The sequence below is a fragment of the Bidens hawaiensis genome, unplaced genomic scaffold (genome assembly GCF_021521415.1).
Source record: "Bidens hawaiensis isolate Kalapana, Puna unplaced genomic scaffold, B.hawaiensis_p1.1 tig00045134_1, whole genome shotgun sequence".
Classification (NCBI taxonomy): domain Eukaryota; kingdom Viridiplantae; phylum Streptophyta; class Magnoliopsida; order Asterales; family Asteraceae; genus Bidens; species Bidens hawaiensis.
In genome coordinates, this window is record NW_027498017.1 from 877 (window position 1) to 26,117 (window position 25,241).

At 33.1% G+C, this 25,241-nt stretch overlaps 2 protein-coding genes across 3 annotated transcripts; both read left to right on the forward strand.

Moving 5' to 3' along the window:
• Nucleotides 1–3,272: 3,272 nt before the first annotated feature.
• Nucleotides 3,273–4,698, forward strand: LOC143595429 (FCS-Like Zinc finger 3-like). The gene is made up of 2 exons (XM_077074446.1): nucleotides 3,273–3,642; nucleotides 4,194–4,698. Exons 1-2 carry the CDS (start codon nucleotides 3,536–3,538, stop codon nucleotides 4,348–4,350), a joined length of 264 nt encoding a protein of 87 aa, XP_076930561.1. The 5' UTR covers nucleotides 3,273–3,535; the 3' UTR covers nucleotides 4,351–4,698.
• Nucleotides 4,699–17,334: 12,636 nt separating this feature from the next.
• Nucleotides 17,335–23,540, forward strand: LOC143595432 (vacuolar sorting protein 3-like). 2 transcript variants are annotated; one of them, XM_077074450.1, is made up of 14 exons: nucleotides 17,337–18,675; nucleotides 18,742–19,017; nucleotides 20,002–20,198; nucleotides 20,283–20,424; nucleotides 21,097–21,372; nucleotides 21,530–21,602; nucleotides 21,679–21,727; nucleotides 21,807–22,062; nucleotides 22,171–22,226; nucleotides 22,315–22,383; nucleotides 22,481–22,592; nucleotides 22,718–22,807; nucleotides 22,901–23,071; nucleotides 23,218–23,540. In XM_077074450.1, the coding sequence occupies exons 1-14, from the start codon at nucleotides 17,548–17,550 to the stop codon at nucleotides 23,308–23,310; spliced, it is 2,988 nt and encodes a 995-aa protein (XP_076930565.1). In that variant the 5' UTR covers nucleotides 17,337–17,547; the 3' UTR covers nucleotides 23,311–23,540. The 2 variants fall into 2 exon arrangements, 1 of the variants encoding a protein (XP_076930565.1); XR_013146525.1 differs by lacking the exons at nucleotides 22,901–23,071; nucleotides 23,218–23,540 and having other exon boundaries at nucleotides 17,335–18,675; nucleotides 22,315–22,387; nucleotides 22,718–22,776.
• Nucleotides 23,541–25,241: the final 1,701 nt, after the last annotated feature.

Genomic DNA, 25,241 nt, shown 5'->3' on the forward strand with positions numbered 1-25,241 from the left:
ATAATGCCCGAGAGAGGATTATTTTTTGTATATTTGTAGTTGCTAAGTCCTCGAACGCTACGGTGTTTTCTAAGTGATTTCGAGTTGAGCTGGAGTTTATAAAAGTAATTCAGACTTTCAGAACTTGATTATTTCCTAAACCACGAGGGCCGGGTCATAAGATACCTGAGTGGATAATTGAGTATCAAAATATTTTGTGTCAACGTGTTCACCAGCATGTGTTGCTAACGTATTTTATAAACTATTTTACATGTAATCAGGAATAGATGTTTGGAGACGATGGATAGCCATTAGACGATCTGATGGCTCAGATGAAGTTTTTGTTAATTAAAATAATGTAAATTATGGTTTTCTAAGTTAAACACTTTTGTATTCACTCTAGGGTGTTTAATTTCCGAATTTTGAAATATAATAATATTTTAATCAAGACTTTCGCTTTGCGACCTTAACCTCTGATATACTTACAAAACATGTACCAACTATCGGTCATACTCTTTGGCCCTAAGTTGGAATGTGACACTAAATACATTCCTTGCAATGATGTTAATCATATTCCATGATGTGCCATATCCACGTGATATCATATTACCCTTTTGAGTTTTTCTTATCAAGTTTTGCCATCATGATTCGTTTGCCATCTTTGTTTTATATGTTGTCAAAGTCCATGTTTCATGACTAACGGCAGGCTTGTGATCAAGTGGTGATCACGACACGCTGCCGCAACTGCATTTATCACAACAAGATGGGTGTTTTTCGTTACGGTGATCACGGTCTTGATGGATGAAAAAGTGGGGGAAGAAGAGTTGTGTCACGAGGTAGTTGGTTATTGGCCAAAGAAGTGTGGGGCATTTATTGAGAACCTATTAAATGATGGTGAGTGATCAAGTTATGGTGTTAGTGAACACCCAACCCACCCTAAAGAAATTGAGTGTCTCATTTTGTAGAAAGAATAACTAAATGGATAATAAGTAATCTTATGAATAATCAAAGGGGATGCTTTGCACTTCTTTATTATAATGGTGGCATGGGGCCCAGGCCTTGTCATTCCCTATGTGGGAGAATTTAGAATTATTGAAAAAGGCAGGGTGGAGATTTGACCTTTTCTTTTTTCATTATTCGGGTTTTTTTTTTCCTCAACTGATTTTGAACCATATATTATTTTAATTATCGAACATAGTTTTTATATTTAGTTTTGAACAAGTTTTTTAAATAGTGAAGGATCAAACGTTAATGTGTTCTCTTTTGGTTTTAATCATTTTTTATGATTATCATTACCTTTATTCAATTAGTTTAAAATTACTTGGTTCATTTAGTTCCGTTAATTAACTTGTAATCAAACCGACACTACCAACAGTGCTTGGTTTTATCGGTAAGACAATAACACCAACCAGCTTGCTCTGATTTTCAAAAAATACTAAAAAGGTAAATGGTTGTTGCTAAACATTTGAGTCTGATTTCCAACTAAGTCTCAACAATAATGATATTATTTATTGATCTTAAACATTATACAATATTATTATTGAAAAATATAGATGTTTGATGATTATCCGTTATCAAACTCCGGCTCCACCCGTTACTATTGGCGCAGCTTGGAACCTATTAACATCTATATAAGTTATAACACTCCTTTTTCTACGATAATTACAACATTGCCATCGTAGATATGTGGACTATCGAGGTCGTGTAATAAAGTGCAAAAGTGCTTGTACAGTTGTACAAGTTATGTTACACAACTATAAAAAGTGCAATAGTCAATTTGAGGATGCATATTGAAAAATAGGCTCACCACCCATCAAAATTGTAACTTGGTACCTACTAAATCGTATTAGATGGACGGAGTGGTGTTCTTATTCTCGAGGAAAGATTTTGGGTCGGTATTGAAATTCACTACCTTGTATTTTCATCCGTCTTTTTTTTTTTATCGTCCAATCTATCAGGATACTTTTTACCTATGTTCTTTCATGGGTTCGGGATGGTGAACCCGCCAAGGGCGGACTTAGCTAATAACCAGGGGTAGCCTCTGCAACTTTTCATCGGTAGTGTAATATTTTTATTTAGTCGGTTTTCGTATTTCGCTAACTCTGACAAAATATAACGTGACCATATTTGTTTAAAGTCCAAGCAAATTAAAAGCTAAAACAAATTAAAGTTTAGCCCGAATCAAATAAAACCATTGTTCGTTGTTCCTTTATGCTTGGACACCTGGACCATGCCGGACATCAACATCAAAACAAAGTTTCATTCAGCCACTGTCCACCCACGCTGCCCCAACCCCCTGCTGCCCTCCTTCGATCACTGAACCTCCACGATGCAGCCGAGTAGCCGATGACCGGTGTTCCCTTAGTCATTTTTCCACGGTTCGACTTCTGCTTGTTAATTTTATGTATTCTTCTACTTTTATCTAAATTGTAATTGTTAATTTGTTTATATAAATTGTTAATTTGGATTTTTTTTACAGGCAATTGAATATGGTTTATTGGATATTTGAACAACGTAAATTGGAATTGATTAAGGATTAGTGTTTAAATTTTGTTTATTCTAAAATTAGGGAACTTGGAAGATGAAACGACAGAGTCTTATTAGCAATATTTTTAAACGAAAATTCAATAAAATAATGATATCAGTCCAATAAAAAGTTAAAAAATTATTATATGAAATACGGTAAAAAAAATTAACGTTATCCTTGAGATTTTCGTCTAGATCCACCACTGAAACGCGCTCGGATACTTTTTCAATAGTAATGGCCGGTACCAAATCCACGCCTAGAGCCCACTTAGTCCGGCCATCCTTAAAGAAACATGCTCAAATTTTGTGGAAAATATAATGCCACAATCAATAACTAACTACAATTTTTTATTTATTAAAAAATAGTCATATAACATGATCATTTAAGTCTACTTATCTTTTTATTTTTTACTTTCAAACAACAACGCCAAACACATGAGATTATCCTAGCAAATGGATCACCTTTTGCCGAAATAATAGAATTTGTTGATCTAGCCCACCCGCATAGAAAAAGTCAAAAAACCTACACTACCACAAACCACTATTGGAAAACGTTATGGATCAACTTAGAAAAAAATACTCAAGCGAGACTTCAGTCTACAACGTCTTATAAGAAAAACAATGAGGCTACCACTAAATAAGTTTGTCTTTCGTTTTATTTCTACTTGTAGCTTTTAAAAAGATTTTTGTCATATACTTAAAATATATAAAAACAGGTTTGCCATTAGATTAAGGCCCCTTGGATTTTGGGACCAAAAAGTAGTTTCTCAAACAACATTAATCTCGTGTTTGATGACCACTCTAGAACACAGTAGACTCCACCAAACACCACGTGTCATCAATCTATAACCTAAGACCACACAAGCTCCATGCTCCATCACACACCCAATCCCAAACACTTCTCTTCAAAGCTCTATAAATGACCAATTCTTCACAGCAATTATTCCTTCCCACAGTCCCTTGAACCTTAACCTAAGCACCACGCTCATATTAGCAACAGCCTAACTTCCCTTTTGAAATTACACACACCATGAGTTATGATCTATATTACGCCGGGAGTGAAGAGCCCCATTTTCTTCAAGCTTGTACTCTTTGCTCTAAACCTCTAGGTCACAACAGTGACATATTCATGTACAGGTATAAATTTTTTTTTATTTTTTACAACTTGTGCATCATTGACTTTTACTTTATGCATAAAGACTTGTACCATCATTGAACCTAGACAAAGACCAACTTTTATATTTTGGTCATGGTCTTTAATGGGTATTTGGTAAAATAAAACAAAATTGTACTTTATGAATGAAGAGTTGTATACAGTGAATTTTGTTGTAAATTTTTATTTTAGGGAGACTAGATTCATTGAACCTCGACATAAAATAGTTTGGATCAAATACAAATGAAATTACGTGACATAATTACTGTATAATTACTCTACCGTTATATATAATTACCTTATTTAATTTAATTCTTACAATTACCACGTTAATTTCATTTGTACATTAACTTTTCCCGACATAAAAAAACCTAACCTTTTTAAACAACACTTTACTTTGATGCATCAAGACTTGTACTTTATGCATAAAGACTAGTACTTTTTGATGCATTAAGACTTGTACTTTATGCATAAAGACTTTTACCATGTGAAAAAATTCAAGATTTCTGATGGGTATTTTTGTAATTTGTTACAGAGGGGACATTCCATTCTGTAGTGAAGAATGCAGGCAAGAACAGATTGATTGTGATGAAGCAAAAGAGAGGAGACTTAAGATGTCATCCAAGAAGTCCAAAGAGATGACCAAGAAATTTGAAACTGTGCAAACCGGAACTCTTGTTGCTTCAAACTAGCAAAGTTTACAATAATAATAATAGTAATAATAATAATATTATGTGAAATTACATAATTACCCTCTCTGATAAAAATAAATGATGGGAAGGGGTTATATAACTTTGGTTTTGTATAGAAGTTGATGGTGGGGTGTCACGGCGGACTCACGACGGTTTGATGGTGGTCATAAAGGGAAAAGACGAAGATGCCCTTTGAGAAAAATTTTGCCTTTTTTTTTAATTTTTTTTTTTTGTATTTTGTGATGCTTTGTTCTCTTTTTTAACCTTTGTGTGTTTGGGTTTTTATTTTGTAATGAAAATACCCAACTTCACGAGTATAGGTTAAATAATAAATTTTGATGTTATTAATTTTGGTTTTTATTTTGGAAGAATAATACTATATGCTCTTGTTTTTGGTAAGATATAATGAGATTTAAATATAGGATAAAATGTTATAAAGCATCTTTAATCAGCTGAACAAATTATAAGCTTTGTAATCTATGTTTTACTCAAAATATTATGCACCAGATTTTATCCTCCCTACTACGGGGTTGTTTTACATTATTCGTTTTCAATATTTATATATGTATATTTGGATTTTAATTTTATTTATTGTAATAAAGTTAATATACTTGAGGTTTGATAATGAAATGGTTTCACAAATAAATGATATGTTATAATCCGATTTAAAAGCTATCTGGGTTTGGTGATACTCATTACTCATTTATTTTCTTTATTATAAAATTGTTTCTTAATTATAAATAATATCTTTTTTTAAATAAAATAGGACATTAATTTTTAGTATATCCCTATTTTATAGGATTTTCATATCAAATATTTGATGAGATTAATTTTTAATATAATGAGATGTATAACCCGTTTAAGAGCTATGTGGGTTTGGTGAGACCTTTACCCGTGAATTCAAGTCAAATGCGTGAGAAGCCTTCTTTTACAAATATATCAATATAATGGCTTGAGAGAATGGTTGTTTCACATTTTTTGTTTTTAATATTTACTTTTTGGATTTTAATTTTCTTTATTATAAGAAAGTTAATAATATACTTAGGGTTTGATGATGAAAGGATTTCATAAAAAATGATATGTTATAACCCGTTTAAAAGTTATCTAGATTTAGTGACCCATGACCCGCTTATTTTTTTACTATAAAATTGTTTATTAATTATAAATAATATCTTTTTCTTTTTAAATTAGATATTAAATTTTAGTATATCCCTATTTTATATGATTTTCCTATCAAATAATTGGTAAGGTTAATTTTTAATTTAATGAGATGTTATAACCCGTTTAAGAACTATCTGGTTTTGGTAAGACCCATACCCATGAATTTGGGTTAAATCAATGAGAGACTTCCATTTAAAAATCAATCTGGTGACTTCCATAAAGGAGGGGGGGGCGACTACATCGCGACACATAAGATTTTAGGGCTTTCAATTATATATATTATAGATATGTTTTCTCATTGAAATTATCTAAAAATATTTAAGAATAAACTTAAATTAGTTGAATTAGTAGTGACCTGTAATAAACTATAAAAATCATAGTTGTTATTAAAAAAAAATCAACAAACTTGCAGTATGGGTAAAACCTTAGGAAACATCCGTGTAATCAGCTATTTAAAAAATAATCAACAAACTTGTAATATGGGTAAAACCTTAGAAAGAATCCGTGTAATTAGCTATTTTTAAATTAGTTTGTGATGCGTTGTGATATGCTTCTCTTGATGCTTTTAAGTTTTTTATGAAATGGGTATCTCATCAATGGATGATCAACAAAAGGGTACAATTTTAGATACATATCTCACCAATGGGATGTTCACAACTAGGCACTATGATATCCATCAATTTAACTGGTAATGAGTTTTCTCTCACTTAAACTCGTCGCCAATCCATTTGGTGATAATTTTTGTCATTGCAGGATACAACTTAGGGTTGATTCTTCTAGAGCAGAGCGGCGGTACATGGGTGAGTCAATAGGTGAGGGAGAACTTATCTTCAAATGAATTATCTATGAGTTTAAGTGAGAGAACACTCATTACCAATTCATTTGGCGATAACCCTAGTCATTAAACATGTGTAGGATTGTACCTTTTGTGGGATTACCAGTTGATTTTTCCTTTTTTTTTTTTAAATAATGCTTTTTAATGGTTTCTGAGGTTAAAGCTGAAGAATATATTATAGAAAAACAAAATAATAATAATAATAATAATAATAATAATAATAATAATAATAATAATAATAATAATACTTTACACTTATACTTTCTCGATACTTCTTTTCTTGGTATGTTTCTTTCATTATGGCTTGATTTGTTGTTATGCTTATCATAAAATTGCATGGCATGCCATGAAAGTGCCATAATATAAAAATAGTAAATTCGATATTAAAACAAGTACAAAATTATAATGGAATGCTTTTTTTTAACTTTGTAGACACTATGATGAATTATGATGAAAAAGTACACTGAAGTTGATAAAACTGCAAAAAGCAATGATCTCACTTCAATTTGGGCATCTAGATAGGTCACTACCTCCATTCATGACTTTCACTTTTGCATAGTTTTAAATATGGACCGTTGCATGACTTCAGTTAACTCGAGTTAAAGTCGTGTTATCTATCTGAGGGCACGACTTATCTATTTATACAAAACAAAAAAATTTGAACTAAAGATGGATTGCTACATCTGCCCGTGACTTTCACTTTTACATAATTTTAAACATGGGTCGCTACACACATCACGACTTCATACTTTTCTGATAGGTCGCAACCCCATCATGACTTCAGTTAATCCAAATTAAGTCGTGGGTACCAGGGTAACAACTTACCTGATACCTGTATGTACAAAAGCTTTACAAAACCACATAGAAATCCGGGGTGGTTTTGTAAACCACCATTCTGGAAAAAAAATTGTTCCAATATTGAGATGTTATATTCTCGGACAAAAAACGAACTTTAATGGTGGTTACAACCAAACTAATAATTTTAAGACACTTTTTAATTTTGATCATTAACTATAAGATGTATTACTTTTAAATACCAAGATTAATACAAATGTAAAGCTATATTGAACGACGACTCACACACCCATCTACATCTTTCTCTTAAACCGTTTTAGAAAAAGAAGAAGTAAAAAAAGCTACCATGTCAAGATTTGAAACCTAATTTCTACCAAAAGTCAGTCGTTACTATGATAGTAATTACTAATATAAATGTAATGAGAATTAGAATGAAGACAATAACTAGATCATGGATCTATTATTAATCATTAGAGCGCACATATACTTTGTGAACACACCTACATAAACTATGCATTTTAATATATGAGATGAAAGTAAGTAAACACTCCTTGTCCGGTTATATGTGATTACTAAGTACTTTGTAGAGGTTTGCTTATTTTGTAGAGATTCTTACCTTTCAGTAGGAGGTTCTGAGTTCCAACTCAGGCAAACACTGCATCTATAAAAAGAGTATTATGAGAATTGCAACTTTACCGTAAAAAAATTAATTATGTATAAAAGCATTATGACAAAAAATATATATATTAAATATGTTGGGGGTGATTGTCAATATATAGTTAAGGATGAAAATGTAATATTAAAAAAATACAATTATAGAAAATGAAGGCTTTTTTATAGTGTGATTATTGAGTTGAAAAAAATGTGTTTGGTATTAATCAACTTAGGTAAGGCTGAGGGGTGTGGGGGGCGCGAGAGGGGGCGTGAGTGGGGGCGCCATCCAATAATATTGTGACGTGTGGCAGAGAGAGAAACTTGATAAGATGGGTATTGGTAGTGGTGATAGCGCCCCGGGGCATGGTGTGGAGGGGCGCGAGAGGGGGCGCGAGCGGTTTATTTTTTTATTTTTTTATAAATGTATTAAAAAAACGTATTATTAAAAAAACAAGTAATTATTTAAACAAACACACATTAATTAAAAAAACACATTAATATATAAAAAAAATTAAAGTACTAAAAAATTAAAAAAACACATTAATTAAAAAAAATTAAAAAAACACATTAACATTATTCTTATTCTTCGGCTTCGTCTTCTTCGATCAACCTCTTCCGGATACGTTCCTTTTGTTTTTCCATCAGCATTTGGTCGACCGGATTTAGGTGGCTGAAGTCTCTTGCAAGGAAGTCCAAATCTCTCATTCTTTTTTTTTCCTTTTTGTCAACAGAGACCACCTCCAGGGTTTTGTTGAATTTATTGAGGGATTCAACAAGATCGTTGATGTTTACGGCTTCCCCCTCAGCCGGTTTTTTCCCCCTGGCGTCCCTTCCCAATGGCCGCCTCCTCGGCGGTGAAGACGTTTCCTCCCCCGCAACGTTTAGGTCGAATCCAACCCGGCAATCCGACCCGTCCGTTGTGCTGTACGCTCCAGACGAACTAGTTTTAGTCCGTTTCGGCCCTACTTCCGCATCAAGGTCCGGCGCCACCAGCTCAACCCACTTGGCACACCTTCTCAACCTCTCCCACAACTTTACACCGTCCCACGTCTTCACCGCCCCATACCTCCGCAGGCACTCCTGCTTCCACTCTTCGACAGTGAAATTATAGACCGCCAAATCGTCACTGCCACTTGGTCTCATACGACCGGCGTTCCTGTTGAACAGATTAGTAAACAAGCCGACAAATTTTCTAATTTCGGTCCACCGACCCGAAATCATATCGGGATTCCGCTCTGTACTCCCAACGAGCGAATAGAACGTCTCCCTAACCTTTGTCCAAAAGACCTTGCTCTTTTGGTAGTCGGCTGCAAAATTATGTAAATAAATTTGTAAGCCATTTAACTTTTTTATTTAACTTTTTATTTACAATCATTTTTAAAAACGTTAAAACAATTACCGCAACGCCGATCCTCAGAAATGGCTATCCAAGCCCGACACAGGGCTTCCTTCTCATCCGATGACCACGGAGTGATTTTCCGTTTCGCCCTTCCGGTCGAAGCCGAACCCGACCCGTCCGTTGCAAGTTGTTTTTTCCGGTGGACGCGTCTTCTTTGTCCCGCAGCTTCACCTTCTGGTTCCGGTTCTTGTGTCTCCGGAACTACAAAGTTAGGAGACGGTTGCATGTTGGATGGTTGAAAGCCGGATGATTGTTGCGACCCCGAATAAAACATCGGTTGTTCCGGTGCCGACCATAAATCGTCGTAAGGGTAATCTGAATCTAGGTTTGGGTACCAATTTCCAGACATGTTTTTAAAAAAAGGTTTCGAAGATAGGGTGATTTTGGGTTTTGGGTGTGGTGTGTGATATTCGTTTTGGTTGTAGTATGTGAGAATGGTTGTGTTTGATATGTATTGTGATATATGTATTGTGATATATATAGATGATTTTGTTAAAAAAAAAAAATATTTTTATTCATTATTAAAGCCTTCCAACGGCTCTTTCCCATTTCCCACAGCCACTCACGCGCGCGAGCCTCCTGGCGCCTGCCTCGTTTTCCGCTCTCGCGCCCCTCTCGCGCCCCTCTCGCGCCCCGGTGGTGTGGCTCTCGCGCCCCGGGGCGCTATCGAAGTCCCTCACGCGCCCTGACTAGCGCTCCGCACCCCTCAGCCTAACCTAGGTGAATGAGTCATCAACCGGTCACATGACATGATATGATGTTGATGTTTGGGATGACTCACTTCCACATAATGAGGACTTTATTATTACCTAATTATTATTGCTACCTACGTCTTCAAAACGACCTAACATTTTTTATTTAGTTAGTTTATTATTTTATATAGATCATAAATTAAGATATGACAGTCTCAACTCTTTTTATTATATTGGTTCAGATTGTGAATGATTTCTAAGTACACACACAAATTTATTTTAGTGTATATGTATGATGTATCTTGGTTTTATAATACTAGTGTTACATACATACCATTTACAACCCTAACATATTAGGTTGATAGCACATGTTTTAATTAGGCTCGAATGTTTTTATCTTTAATTTGTAAATTAAATTAGATAAGTAACCTTTACAAAGTTCTCAAGGAGAAAGGCAAGGTCGTTTTACTCGATTTGCCTTGTTTCGTTGTGATGCTTATGGAATGAGAGGAATGATATGTTGTTTAACGACTTGGTGGTTACGGTGGAATGTGTGGTGGGAGATATTGAAACTCTTAGCTTTCTTTGGGTTAAAAATAGATTGGGTGGGTCACCCGTGTCATGGGAGGTTTGGTGGAGGTTCAAAGTGTAGCTAGTGTGCTTGTATTTGGTTGTGGTGTCCTTTGTTGGTGGTCACTGGACCGTGGTCTAGTCTCTTGCTAGTCCCGGGCCGCTTCTAATGTTGGTTTCTATATAATGTTTTTGTTGGTCGTTCAAAACAAAGTAAAATATAATAATCACAAAATTTAGTATAGGAGAGAGGCCAATCAAAGGATCAAGTTGTTAGAGTATTCCTAACCCATTCCTCAAAATTATGTGAGGAGGGTTTGTAAATTATAGGGTGGGGTTGTGAGTGGTTGTGAGTAAATGAGAGAAAAAATTTATATGGGAAAGTTAAATTTGAGGTTTTACTTAGATACTGTATAATTATTTTAATATTTTCTTAAAGTAGTTGTGAGTGAAAGAGAGAGAAAATATGTTGATAAAGATATAAAAATTATTATTTAATTAAAAATGAGAGAGAAAATACAGTGTTTTTAGTGCAATTATCTATAATATATATAAACGAAAACCATAAAATCCTACGTGTCGCGATGTGGTTGCTCCCCCCTTTTAAGGAAGCCACCAGATTGCTTAATTTTTAAATGGAGGTCTTTCATTGATTTAACCCAAATTCATGGGTATGGGTCTTACCGAAAGCAGATAGCTCTTAAACGGGTTATAACATCTCATTAAATTAAAAATTAATCTTACCAATTATTTAATATGAAAATCCTATAAAATAGAGATATACTAAAATTTAATATTCAATTTAAAAAGAAAAAGATATTATTTATAATTAATAAATAATTTTATAGTAAAAAACATAAGCTGGTCATGGGTCACCAAATCCAGATAGCTTTTAAACGGGTTATAACATATCATTATTTATGAAACCTTTTTATCATTAAACCTTAAGTATATTATTAACTTTCTTACAGTAAAGAAAATTAAAATTCAAAAAATAAATATTAAAAAACAAAAAATGTAAAACAACCATTCTCTCAAGCCATCATATTGCTTTATTTGTAAATGAAGGCTTCTCACGCATTTAACCGAATTCACGGGTAAAGGTCTCACCAAACGCAGATAACTCTTAAACGGGTTATAATATCTCATTATATTAAAAACTAATCTAATCAAATATTTGATATGAAAATCCTATAAAATAGGGATATACTAAAAATTAATGTCCTATTTTATTTAAAAAATATACATTATTTATAAGTAAGAAATAATTTTATAATAAAGAAAATAAACGGGTAATGGGTATCACCAAACCCAGATAATTTTTAAACCGGATTATAACATATCATTTATTTGTGAAACAATTTCATCATCAAACCTTAAGTATATTAATTATCAACTTTATTACAATAAATAAAATTAAAATCCAAATATACATATATAAATATTAAAAACGAATAATGTAAAACAACCCCCGTAATACAGGAGATAAAATCTAGTATGGTATATACGGATATAGAGTAGGAAACGGGGTGGGAATGCTTTAATTGTTATGGACTTATGGTGTCCAAAAGATCTCTCTTTGGATTTGAAGCACGTGGAAACACGTGATCATTATTAAGCCTTCTGACTTTTCCTCGTGTTTTGACCACCTTTAAACTTTCATATTTACTCACAAAACTTATATACGAATGCATGAAACGATGCCACGTGCTGTGTTTAAAATATAAATTCCAGAAGGAGCAATGAGTTATGAGTACCATTCAAATTAAGGGTTATCAGTTGTTAAAACCAGGTCAAGTCGAACAATAAAAATTCTATAGTCAATCATTCAACTAAAACACCAATTCAATCATTCAACTTATCGCTCTTGCCCATAAAAAACCAATTTTTAAAACAAACAACGACAAGAAGCGAGGAAAAAGATGAGTACTTGAAAAAGAATCACAACTCAACACAGTGACCTTTAAGATCTTTAAACTCATCAATTACGGATGTTGAATCAAAATTTCAGCAAGTTATCTTTAATATAAATCACCAGTTTTTCCATGATAATTAACCTAACAAAGTGAAACTCCTAGTTTTAATATGGAGGATAAAATTACAAATATTGTATACAGAGAAATATTTAGAGATTTAAGAATTTTGAACTTTTTATTTCTATATTGTGTATTGTGAAATTTATTCTATTATTATATCTTTATATATGTTGAACATATTTTTTATAGTTCACATTGGGTTATTATTTAAATAAATTTATTTATTCAAACACACGGGTGCCTAACCTAGTTCTTATATATTTCACACATTTAACACCACAAATTAGAAAAAAAAAAACCTATTACTTTTAAGTTTTAATCTAAAATCAAAACACATCAAATTCACATTCAAATACCAAATTTACATAATCAAAAGACTCGTATTCCTAATTCATAAAAGGAGACCAACTTCAAGCACCAATTCTTCCAATATTTCCAAACCCTAACATACCAAATTGAAAAAAAAAAGAAACAAACAAAACAAATGTCGAACTTGTTGCTTGCCTAATGTCTAAATTGTGATTCGTGAGCACTCGTGACTTGGCCCTTGTTTAGTGCTCCGAGTCTTCTTCGAACGACCTGCTTTTGCTCCTTCAACTTCAATTTTCACACCTTAATGCCCAGACAAAAACTCTTCTGCTTCGGTTGTTTGATTAAGGTTGGTAGTGTGGACTTATTGTTCGCTTTCTTATATCATTTGGGCTTGGACTTTTTTGTTTTAAAATAAATAGGCATACGGGACTTTCTTTACGTTTATTAGGTAAACGGTTTCCCGTTCTTCGGCTTTAAGGGATTTACTTATTTAAAAAAAAAATCAAGTGTGGGCCAGACACAAATATAATGGATGGGTCGGACACAAATACTATGGATGGGCCGGACTCAATATATTTATTTTATTTTTAAGTTTTTGAGAAAAATTTAACCTACTAAGCGAAAAAACTGGATGGGCCGAGGCTCACCTTGGCCCGTAAGAAGATCCGTCCCTAACTCCTACTAACTATGGTGCTAATTTCAACTAATTTACTTATGAATATGTAACTAATCACGAGTTAAATATGCTAAGACGAAAAGGTAAGGTAATGGGTCAAAACTCGCATGGTGTATATTTAATGCAAACTAGAAGTATTAATAAAATAAGAGGAATGTTCATATACATTTTAATATTAATATGAGAACGCAGGAAATAATACCAATTTATAAAAAAAATGTGAACGTAAAAAATAATACCAACTATAATACCAATCTTCATAAACAATGATTTATATTAACAAAGAAAAAAACCTAAAAGTTACAACAAAAGAATCCACATCAATAACAAAATAATAACTGCAAATACTTATAACAGCAAAAGAAAAAATCTAATAATAACAACAAAATATAAATCAGCAAATACTTATAGCGTCTCATAATCGAAAATTAGCAAATACGAACAAAAGATAACAGCAAACACCTATAAAAATAAATCTAATAATAACAGCAAATTGGTTCTCGAATAAAATGTAATTGATCATGTTTCAATAAAATAATATGGCTTAAAACTTTTTAAACGTGTTAAACGATTTGGTTTTCGGTTACGGCAGACAGTGAGATTTTGGGATGCATGGTCTTTTTATTTTTATTCGGGTTGCATAATGCCATAATTTTTAGATTGAATTTGGGCTACATAAGTGCATAACTATTTCAAGTGGGCTATGTATTTTGCAATGGCCCTAGATGGATGGAATTAGATACCCAAATAAAAACCGTATTACTCATTCATCCTTGGCTTAACTACATCGATTAGGTGCTTGTGTTTTCATAACTCAATATTAGTAATTGTTTTTATTTTGGATTTTTAGAAGTTTAAGAGTTGGAAATAATTTACTACGCATCATATTTCATATCTTGTATCATTAACAAACAAATGTACCCATTAATATCTAACTCATAGCAAGCTATTTGTAAGGTTAGTGAGGGGTTGATAAGGGCAAACATTTCCTCTATTCCATTGGATAGAGAGGCCGCTCCCACAAAGACTGTCGACTTTAAAACCTTTTTATACAAGTATATATCTCGTATATGTAAAAGTGATTAATTATTTGTGTTTAATGTTAATGATTTTTTTATTCAGTGGTTTATTGGATTTTAATAATCCCTATTTAATGGTATTGGCCGATAATAATCCCTATTCATTTTATCGCCACCAGCGGTCCCAAATTTAAAATAGTTGGCCCCAATAGTCCCCCGTTAAAAATGAGTTGACGTTATTATACTTTTTTCCGAACTTCAAGCTAATGTTTTAGGGCTTTTGATCGGAACGAGAATACGAGTCGATTGGTGTAAAACTTAGCATGAAGCATTGATCCAAACGGCTTGATTTATGTTAATTGTAAGTTCAAAGATCCGAATTAAAGTATTGTTTCGTCATTTTGGAGCGCCGTTTCAAATTAAGTTTTACACTAGTCGACTCATATTTTCGTTCCGATCAAAAGCCCTAAAACATTAGCTTGATATTCGGAAAAAAGTATAACGACGTTAACTCATTTTAACGGACGACCATTGGAGGTCAACTTTTTTAAATTTGGGACCGCTAGTGACGATAAATTGAATAGGGATTATAATCGGCCAATACCATTAAATAGGGATTATCAAAATCCAATAAACCTTATTCAGTTAATCTTTCCAATAGGAACAAATGAAAGTTATTATCTACCATAGTTATAATGTGCTAGTTACCTTTTTTTTTTTTTTTTTTCTGATTTGTTATATTTGCGGCCTCATCTTTTTAACTTAAAACATAGAGCCATGATGTAGTATGTACTGTGCAAACAAATGGACCTGACTTATATTGTTGCGCCCGTGGGCCTTGAACCAACTTAGGTACGGTCATCAAGGCAGAAGGCTTACCCACTTAACCTCTAAATATATTAGTGTCTATTAAGAGGTGCGACAAACAAACGTATCTAGTAAATCCTACAAATTACAAAAATTATTGACAGGGTTTAAGAATTGCATGATGTAAACAAACCTTACCTCTATCTATAAAAATAGAGAGACAACTTCCAAAGAGATCATCGTCTCCACGTTGAACAAATACTTGGGTGACATGATGATTGAAAGATTAAAAAACTTATTTTATAATAAGAGTTAAACATTTAATACTAGGTACCAATCATAAATAATTAAAATGAATATAAATAAATAATGTGTTATAGTGTTGTATTAATCAAGTGAGGTATGAGTGTTTTTTTACATTCCTAATTTTTGGTTTACTATTGCCTTTTTTTTTTTGGTTTACAATTGCTTTTTTTTTTTCGTTTTCTTATCAATTGAGGTATAAGTGTTTTCTATTTTTTTTTCTATTTTTTTGATTATAATTGTTTTTACTTTATGACTTTTCTTTTATTATAGACGTGCAAATTTGATCAGAATTATTTATACTGTCAATGCCGTATTTAGTAGTGTGAAGAGTTTTACAATGTCGTTAAGTTAATAAGTATGAATTGGTTTTACCATACCCATTTTATCCAGACTTATTTTGGCCATACCAATTTTCCCTCTAGTTAAGTTTGTTGATCGGCCATTGGCGAAAAGGAAACATGTTGAACTTGCGTACATTTTCATTAATCCAAAACCCTTTGACCTTGTACCTAGCAATATAAGCTAAATAAGTAGTACCAACATTATTAAACAATAAACCATGAGAAACACTTACATATTGTAGAGCAAGATACTTATTTGCTTCCATCACAAAAAACACACACTACACCGCAAAAGAGAAAGCAAACGGCAATATTCCATGTGTATAGTAAATAAAAAGAGAAGGATGTTCTTTGAGATTCCTACGCATTTTAAGAACGTTTTGTCAGATTGAATTCGTTTTGTATGTCTACATCTGCTAATTGAAATCGGTAAATGTATTACACGTACATCATCATAATAGAAAATACAAGACATCACAAATTATGCCAAATAACACACTAAAGTAGTTCATCGAGTCTACACTTCATCCTTTGAATTGAACATATGTAATGCACACATAACCTATCCGAAGCACACACAAGTTGTTGCATAAACCCTAAAAGTATCAATGACTATTGCAAATGAGATCTTAAAATCATTTTACAATTTCAGATACCATATCCCGAGTCAAAAGTTACGAGACTTCTTATGACCTAGTTTTCATAGTGAATTTCAAACCTAATAACTTTTCTAAAGCATGCTTTATTACTATACATTTTCACGGATTTCACGGGCCATCGGCCTAACTTCCAACTTATTTCATTAACCCACTCACTCGCAACCCAGAACTAAGTATAGCAATTGCTTTAGGGCCAAACATAACCACTCCTGTTACATATCAACTTAAAGGCTTTCTTAAAATCTTCACACTCTCCTCGTGTCTACAGAAAGAAACGTTACTCTAGTACTTTGACTCTCCACATGCAAATTTAAAGACACTGAATAGATTCTTACATCCTCAAGTAACAATGCAAACTATCCTCTATCTCAAGAACATTGCACAAGATCATACCAAAAGCTAAAGAGAAAATCTCACAACCCGTCATCCAAACTAAATATTTGTAAACTTTGCTAATTTGATTATCCCCTTCAATTAGTAAAACTCTTGATCAGATTAAAGAGCAGACTTACAACAACTTTTATAAATAGTTATCGAAACTTTGTAAGATTATTCTTTTCATAGGCATCTAATTTTTATTAGCGAACATATCCTCCAATGGTCATAAATCGTAATAAGTTACAAAAGATCATATAAAGATTAGATATACTAACCTTTTGGATTAAGTATCATTAGTAGATAATAAATGTGACAATTGAATTCATTAGACATAATCAAGCTCATCAAAATTTAGTAAAGAACTTTAGATCATCTTTTTAATTTTTGGGCGTACTCTAAAATCCACTAAAAATTGGAGTCAATGATCAATTGTCTTTACTCATAGTCATCAGCAATCCGATTCACATCGACAAAACCCACAACCAGTTCATCATATTCTTCATTTTTCTCTGCATTAATGGCGTAAAGCTCGAAGCTTTAAACCCAAAACCTCATCTATGGCCAAAACCCATATCAAATCTCGCACGATCCTTGAACCCTTTGCCCAATTCAACCCATCTTCAGCTTCAATTCGATCTTTAGCCCTCTTTTCACCTTCCAATTTCCAAACCCTAATTTACATCGGCACTGCTTCTGGTAAACTCCTTTTACTCTCTCTTCAACAACCCAGTTCAGATTCTAGTAGTAGTAGTAGTAATAATAATAATGAGAATAATAATGGTAGTCAAGAGAAGCTTAAGTTTGTGAGGCATGTTGTGATTAGTGACTGTGCAGTGGAATCTATACATGTGTTTGGTGAAATTGAGAAGCTTTTAGTGGTGTCAGATGGGTTTATACATTTTCTTGATTTGGAGTTAGTGAAATCGGTGAAAAAGATTGGTGTTTTGAAGGGTGTTAGTGTTGTCGGTAGACGGTTAAGGAGTAATAATTTGAATGAGGGGTTTTCGAAGTTGACGGTGGGAGGTGGCGGTGATGCGATTGGGGGGTCGAGTCTTTTGCAGAGGTTAGGCGGTGGTGGTGGCGGTAGGGTGAACGGTGGTGGCGGTGGGAGTGATTTACCGATTGATGATGATTGTGTTTTTGCGGCGGCGGTTGGGAAGAAGTTGATTTTGGTGGGGCTTGTTGGTAGGGATAATGAGAATTATGATAGTGTTGCGGGTTCGCTTGTGACTTTGAGAGAAATCCCGTGTGTGGATGTGGTTAAAGATTTGGTTTGGGTTGATGATTCGATTGTTGTGGGTTGTTCGAGTGGTTATTATTTGTGTTCATGTGTTACGGGTCAATGCGGGTTGATATTTTCGTTTCCTGACGTGTCGAGTGTGCCGTGGCTTAAGGTTTTGAAACGGGATTATAAGATTCTTATTTTGGTTGATAATGTTGGGATTATTGCTGATTCTCATGGGCAGCCTCTGGGTGGAAGTTTGGTGTTTCATGGGTCGCCGGATGGTGTTGGGGAGATGGGATCTTGTGTGGTGGCGGTTCATGGTGGTAAGATGGAGTTGTATGTTAAGAAATCCGGGAAGTGTGTTCAGAAGATTTTGTTTGGTGAGGGAAGTGGTTATTATGCTGTAACGGATGATGAAGATGGAACCGGGAAGGTGATGGTTGTAGCAACATCATCCAAGGTATGGTCAACTCTATAGTCAACTGAACTTTTGTAATTTGTAATTAACGATAATTATATAATCTAGGTTATGTGTTACTTAAAAGTACCATTTGAAGAACAAATGAAAGATTTGTTAAGAAAGAAGGATTTCAAGGAGGCCATTTCGTTAGCTGAGGAGTTACACGAGGATGGTGAAGTTACAAAAGAGACCCTCTCACTTGTTCATGCTCAAGTGGGATTCTTGTTAATGTTTGACTTGCATTTTGAGGAAGCAATCAACCATTTTCTACAATCTGAAACAATGCAGCCTTCTGAAATATTTCCATTCATCATGCCAGATCCGAATCGTTGGTCTTTGCTGGTATACTTGCATATGCTTTCATTCGTCACCTATTTATTGTTTGTTAGGGCCAATTGCATAACAAAGTTATCAACTTTGTAAAATATATGTTCTGGTAACCAACTTATATTAGGCCAGAAACTGGAAAACCATCAAAGTTCCAAACTTGTGATTCAAGAATATTAGTTAAAGATGGTTTTCAGGCGCTAATTTAGGCCTGTAAACAAACCAAACGTTTAGTAAATTGTTTGTGAACCTTTCAGCAGGAAGTTTACTTATGTTCGTTTTTCTAATAAACAGACATACATGAACATAATTTTTTTATTCATTTTGTTAAACGAATGAGCATGAAAAAAAAAATCCTGTTCTTTCATTTACATTCGTGAACGTTTGTTTATGTACGCTCATTTATGTTTGTTCATTTAGTTTATATATATATATATGTGTTCATTTGTTATTGTCCGTTTAAATATTCAACTTTATTTATTACTAATATTAATTTGAAATCAATTTGATTTTCATATTTCAAAACCACTTGTTAATATGTGTTTGTGTGCGTGAACCGTTTGCTTAAAATATTAACGAACGGACATAAATGAACACAACCAAGAAAATCCGTTCTTTCAAGTGTCTGTGTCCATGTTCGTTCGCTTGTTTGAAGTTAAACAAACAAACACAAGCAAGCCCTGTTCATGTTCGTTCTGTTCGTTTACAGGCATCTAGGCGACATGCCAGTTAGAGTAAAATTCCTCAAAAAGTTATCAAACTTCCAAATCTTTTAATTCAAGAGAATTACCCAAGATGGGGTTCAGGCGCCATGTCCGGAAAATGCCCAAGTTTTCAAAAGTCAACGTCACATCATAGTTTTGACCTGTCACCAAATCAGATTATCTTAAATTTAAACTTTTTGAGAAAAAAAAACCAACTTTTGTTATCTTTTTATGCAATTAACCATTATTATTATTATAATTATTATTTTTATTTTGATAACAAATTGTTTTTCAGGTACCTAAGAATCGTTATTGGGGGTTACACCCTCCACCTGCCCCTCTGGAGAGTGTTATCGACAATGGTTTAATGGCAATTCAGCGAGCTGTTTTTCTTAAGAAAGCCGGTTTGGAAACTGCTGTGGATGATGAGTTTCTTCTAAATCCTCCAAATAGAGATGATTTATTAGACTCCGCATTAAAAAACTTAATCAGGTTGATATTCTTTCTCGTGATGTTAATTTCATATGCTCTTATCAAACTTACGTTCACCCCATTTTTTATAAAAAAAATTTGTAGGTATTTAAAAGTTTCGCATGAGAAAGATCTGACATCATCTGTGAAAGAGGGAGTTGACACACTATTAATGTATCTTTATAGAGCTCTGAATCTTGTTGATGAAATGGAGAATCTTGCATCTTCTGAAAACTGGTGTATAGTGGTATGGGTGGTTTTATTTTACTCTTTCATCATCATTTTTTTAAATTATTTTTAAGCATATGGTTGGTTTAAAGTTTTTGACTTTTGTACCAGAGGTGTCAGTTTAGATCATTTACTTATGATTGGTTGATTTGGGTTGTGTTTATATCTCAAATGGGTCAAAATAGGTCGGAAGGTCAAGTGAGTAAGCCCGCTACATTTTGAGCTCACACCGAACCAAAAACCTAAAATTTGGTTTTTGGGTTATTGAAAATCATTAGGTTTCGATTTTTTTTTGGTTTTATCATCTGGGCTTGAAAATTTTGGTCGGAAGGGCCTGAAACTTTGGGCCTGATTTTTTTTTGTTATTTAATTATTTAACTCATGATTACATTTGGACCTAAAATTTTGGGTTACCGTTTATTAGCTTTTTTTTAAATTACTTAAATTTTTTTTTTTGTGTGTTTTCGGTTATGTTCGGTTTCTTTGGATGATAGCAAACATAAAACCAAAGCGTTGGTTTTTTTGTTGGGTTCGGTTATTTCATTTACAATTCCATCAGTTATGTCGGTTACAGTTCGGTTATATCGGTTTCTGGACACTCCTGCTTAATGGTTCATTATGGTATCTAAATATAATCATCATGGTTAAAATTATATAATCATAGGAAAATTAAATATTTAATATTATGTAGGAGGAGTTGGAAACTTTACTAAACGATTCGGGGCATTTAAGGACACTTGCGTTCCTGTGCGAAAGCAAAGGAATGAGTTCCAAGGCTCTTGCCATCTGGCGAATATTGGCAAGAAACTATTCTTCGGGCTACTGGGTGGACCCCGCAAAAACAAATGAAGAAAATGGTTCAGGTTTAAATATTATTATTTCTGGCAAAGAAAATGCAGCAACTGAAGCTACACGAATTCTTGAGGAATTATCTGATCAAGATCTCATATTGCAACATCTTGGATGGGTATGACTGCTTATTTATTGTTGTTAATGATAATAATAATAATAATAATAATAATAATAATAATAATAATTATAATTATAATTATAATAATAATTACAGTTTATTATACAGACAGTTACTTTTTTGTAGCTCATTGAAAACTTGTATTTTCAATTAGATTGCAGATATCAACAATATCCTTGCTGTTCGAGTATTAACGTCTGAAAAACGGAGTCATCAACTTCTTCCAGGTAATGGTAGTTATGTAATTTTTTGCCCCTTGCTATATTTTGCATGTTATGACCAAACTCATATATTATTGTGCAGATGAAGTAATTGCTGCGATTGATCCAAAGAAAACCGAAATTATTCAGAGGTACATCTTGAACTTCTAGTTCATGTATTTATAGTGATTTATGCATATGATAAATTTTATAACGTTTACACGCTTACAGATATCTTCAATGGCTGATTGAAGATCAAGGCTTGGATGAACCTGAGTTCCATACATTATATGCTCGGTTACTCACCAAATCAGCACTTGAAACTTACGGGACCGAAAGCCCGTCAGAGCAGATTAACGGTTCAGACCGCTCGATATTTCAAAGTCCCGTTAGAGAGAGATTACAAGTCTTCTTACAGTCTTCAGATTTGTATGATCGTGAAGAGGTTCTTGATATGATAGAAGAATCAGAATTATGGCTGGAAAAGGTCGGTTGCAACAGGTCACATAGGGTTGAAGTCAAACGGGTCGGGTCGGGTCGACTTGAAACACGTTACATTTATATTGAAAATCTTCTCTACTGTTTATTTTTGCAGGCTATTCTGTATAGAAAACTCGGGCAAGAAACATTAGTGCTCCAAATCTTGGCTGTGTAAGTTTTATATTCAAAATAAGCAGTTAATGTCTTTCCAAACAAATTTTTGTTGAAGTTAATAATTAGTGTAATGTAAAATGTTCAGGAAATTGGAGGATAGTGACGCTGCTGAACACTATTGTGCTGAGATTGGTAGACCAGACGCCTATATGCAGTTGGTTCTTTCTCTCGCTTTACTCTCTCTCATCACCGACACAAGTATCTTGGAAATGAGTTAGACAGCTTATATTTTCATGGATTTATATTTTCAGGTTGCTTGATATTTATCTAAATCCAACGGATGGCAAGAAGCCCATGTTTAAAGCTGCTGTTCGGTTGCTTCATAACCATGGAGAATCACTTGATCCTCTCCAAGTTCTTGAGGTTTCAAATATCTAATTTTTATGATATTTAAAGCCGAACAAAACACGAATTTATTGAACTTTGTCACACACAATTTTTATATTTAAAATGTTATTCATGCTAAAGTTTTTAGGTTTTATTTGCAGAGATTATCCCCAAACATGCCCTTACATCTTGCTTCCGATACAATATTAAGAATGCTAAGAGCGCGGCTTCATCATCATTATCAAGGACAAGTATGCTCTTCATATGATTTAAATTTTAAAGAATACTTTTTAGGAACTTTTAGAAAAATAAAGCATTAAATTTGAAAGTTGTCGATTTTTTAGGTGGTTCATAATTTATCTCGGGCTGTTAACCTTGATGCAAAATTAGCTAGATTGGAGGAACGGTCTCGACTTGTACAAATTAATGATGAGAGTCTATGTGATTCTTGTCACGCGAGACTTGGAACAAAATTATTTGCAATGTATCCTGATGACACTATAGTTTGCTACAAGGTACCTCTTACTTTTGCTAGCTAAATATATATTTTTTGGTATTCTTTTTTTATTATTTATTATTTTTTTATTGATAAAAACATAGTGATTTTAGTCAAACTTTGACCTCATTTAACCTTTTTATTTATTTATTTATCATGTTGCAGTGTTACCGACGGCAGGGGGGGTCCACATCCGTAACAGGTCGCGACTTTAATACCGACCCTGTTTTCAAACCCGGGTGGCTTGTAACTGAGTGAGTGCCAATATCCACCATTTTTGGGGGTGTTTGGTTTTTTTTGACGCTGAGGTTGTGACTGAATAGTAAAAGATTTGATGGATTGTCAACGATGTAACTATGGTTTTGGACACGAGTCAACATCGGTCAAACAGGTAGATACGTAAGACGGTCACGGTCAAACCTATACTAAGGCACGGGTTAAAAATTAGTGGTGAAATGTTATAGGCGTGTCTAGTTTTACACTGATGCAAGACCCTTACTTTTATTTTTTTTTTTTATTTTTTTTTTGTATTATGTCATTCAACATGTGTAAAGTATTAGCTTGTATGTCAAATGGCTGGCATTTGTTGTATTTTTGGAGTTATTTTGATGGCGAGTCGAGATGATTAATGACCGTATTTTCACAAAGAACGACATGAATCTTGAGCTAGTCGAGATGGCGTGCGCATTTTATGACGCAGTTTGTGAATTTGAGTTTAGTCCAAACATATTTGAGTCAATTTAGGTTGAAACCATGATGTGATTGACTTGTCCAAAAATGTTACCGAGTATTTTCCGCCAAAAAAAAATTAAAAAAAGAACATCAGTTTTTATAGTTTGGACGCAATGTTTGATACACATTTGTATTTGCGGTTGTAAATTTGTAATTTTAGAGTATTAAAATGCAAAAAAAGTGAACCAAAATAATTGTTTTGACACGAATTTCAGGTTCGCATCGTGTTCAGCTTTATATCAAAATTTACAATTATTAAGGGGGTCTACTCAATAAAAATTGCAGTAAAAGAGGGCATGTGTTGGCTATAAAATGAGGGCATTTTAAGGCTGTGTTATGGTTGAGCCCCTTCTAGGATTTATCCTATGATGTTGTTTCAAAAAACGTTGAGTGTACATTAGATAAAGCCCCTGTTAAATTCATTTGAGCCTATTGTGGTTCATGTGAGCGGAGGCTTCAACGAGTTTCTTTTTATTTTATTTTACTTCTTTTGAAAATATAAATTAACAATATAAATTAAAAGATTAAAGTGCTAAAGTATTAAAGAAAGTATAAACCTTCTGAAAACAAAAGAAATTATATATTTTTTATTACTAATCTGAACAAAATAATAATTAATAAGTTATAGTTAGCAATTTCTTATGTTTTTTATTTAATGCGGGGCCAGGAAATTATTTTTTTTTTTTACTAATTTGTTACACCTTTTTAAGCCCAAACAACATTTTAATTGAGTCTCAACTAGCTTATAAAAAAACCCATATAAGGCTACTTTCATTCACAATCAAACTCAGCTCAATATTTTTACTAAAAAGCTAATTTTTCACTCTTTCACATACACAATCCAACCAAGTCCAATTTTTCACTCTTATTCACAATCTAACCCAATAAATTTTTTTAATGACTAAATATAAGTTATGATTATTTTCAATGTTTTTAAAAATAATTTTTTTCGTTTGACAGTTTATTTTACCTTAAATAGAAAATAAATTAAATAAATATCTTAACGTTATACATTATAAATAAAGAAAAGAAATTATGATTTTTGATATTTTATTATATTTTTTTTTATTTCTATTTGATTAAAATTTTTAGATGATAAGTTTACAAAAATAATAATTATTATATAATAATCCGGATAGAATTTTAATTTTATCTGGCAAGTTCATTTAGATGTTGGAGTAAATTAACTGTTCTAGAGCGAATGGATTGTGATGTCAGCATACCAACCCAACCAAGGGTGGCTCCACCGATCAAGTCGGACTACATAATTCAATTTTGAATTTTTTTAAATAAAAAACACCCGACCGACAAAGAAAGATTCTCCCAACGGGAATGGTCTAAATAGGGCACATGCCCTTCTTTATCATGACCTACAAATCGACACGAAGCTTCAAGTTTGATTTTTTTTAATTAAAAACGGTTATATTAACCAATGACACAAGATCTAACACAAGCCA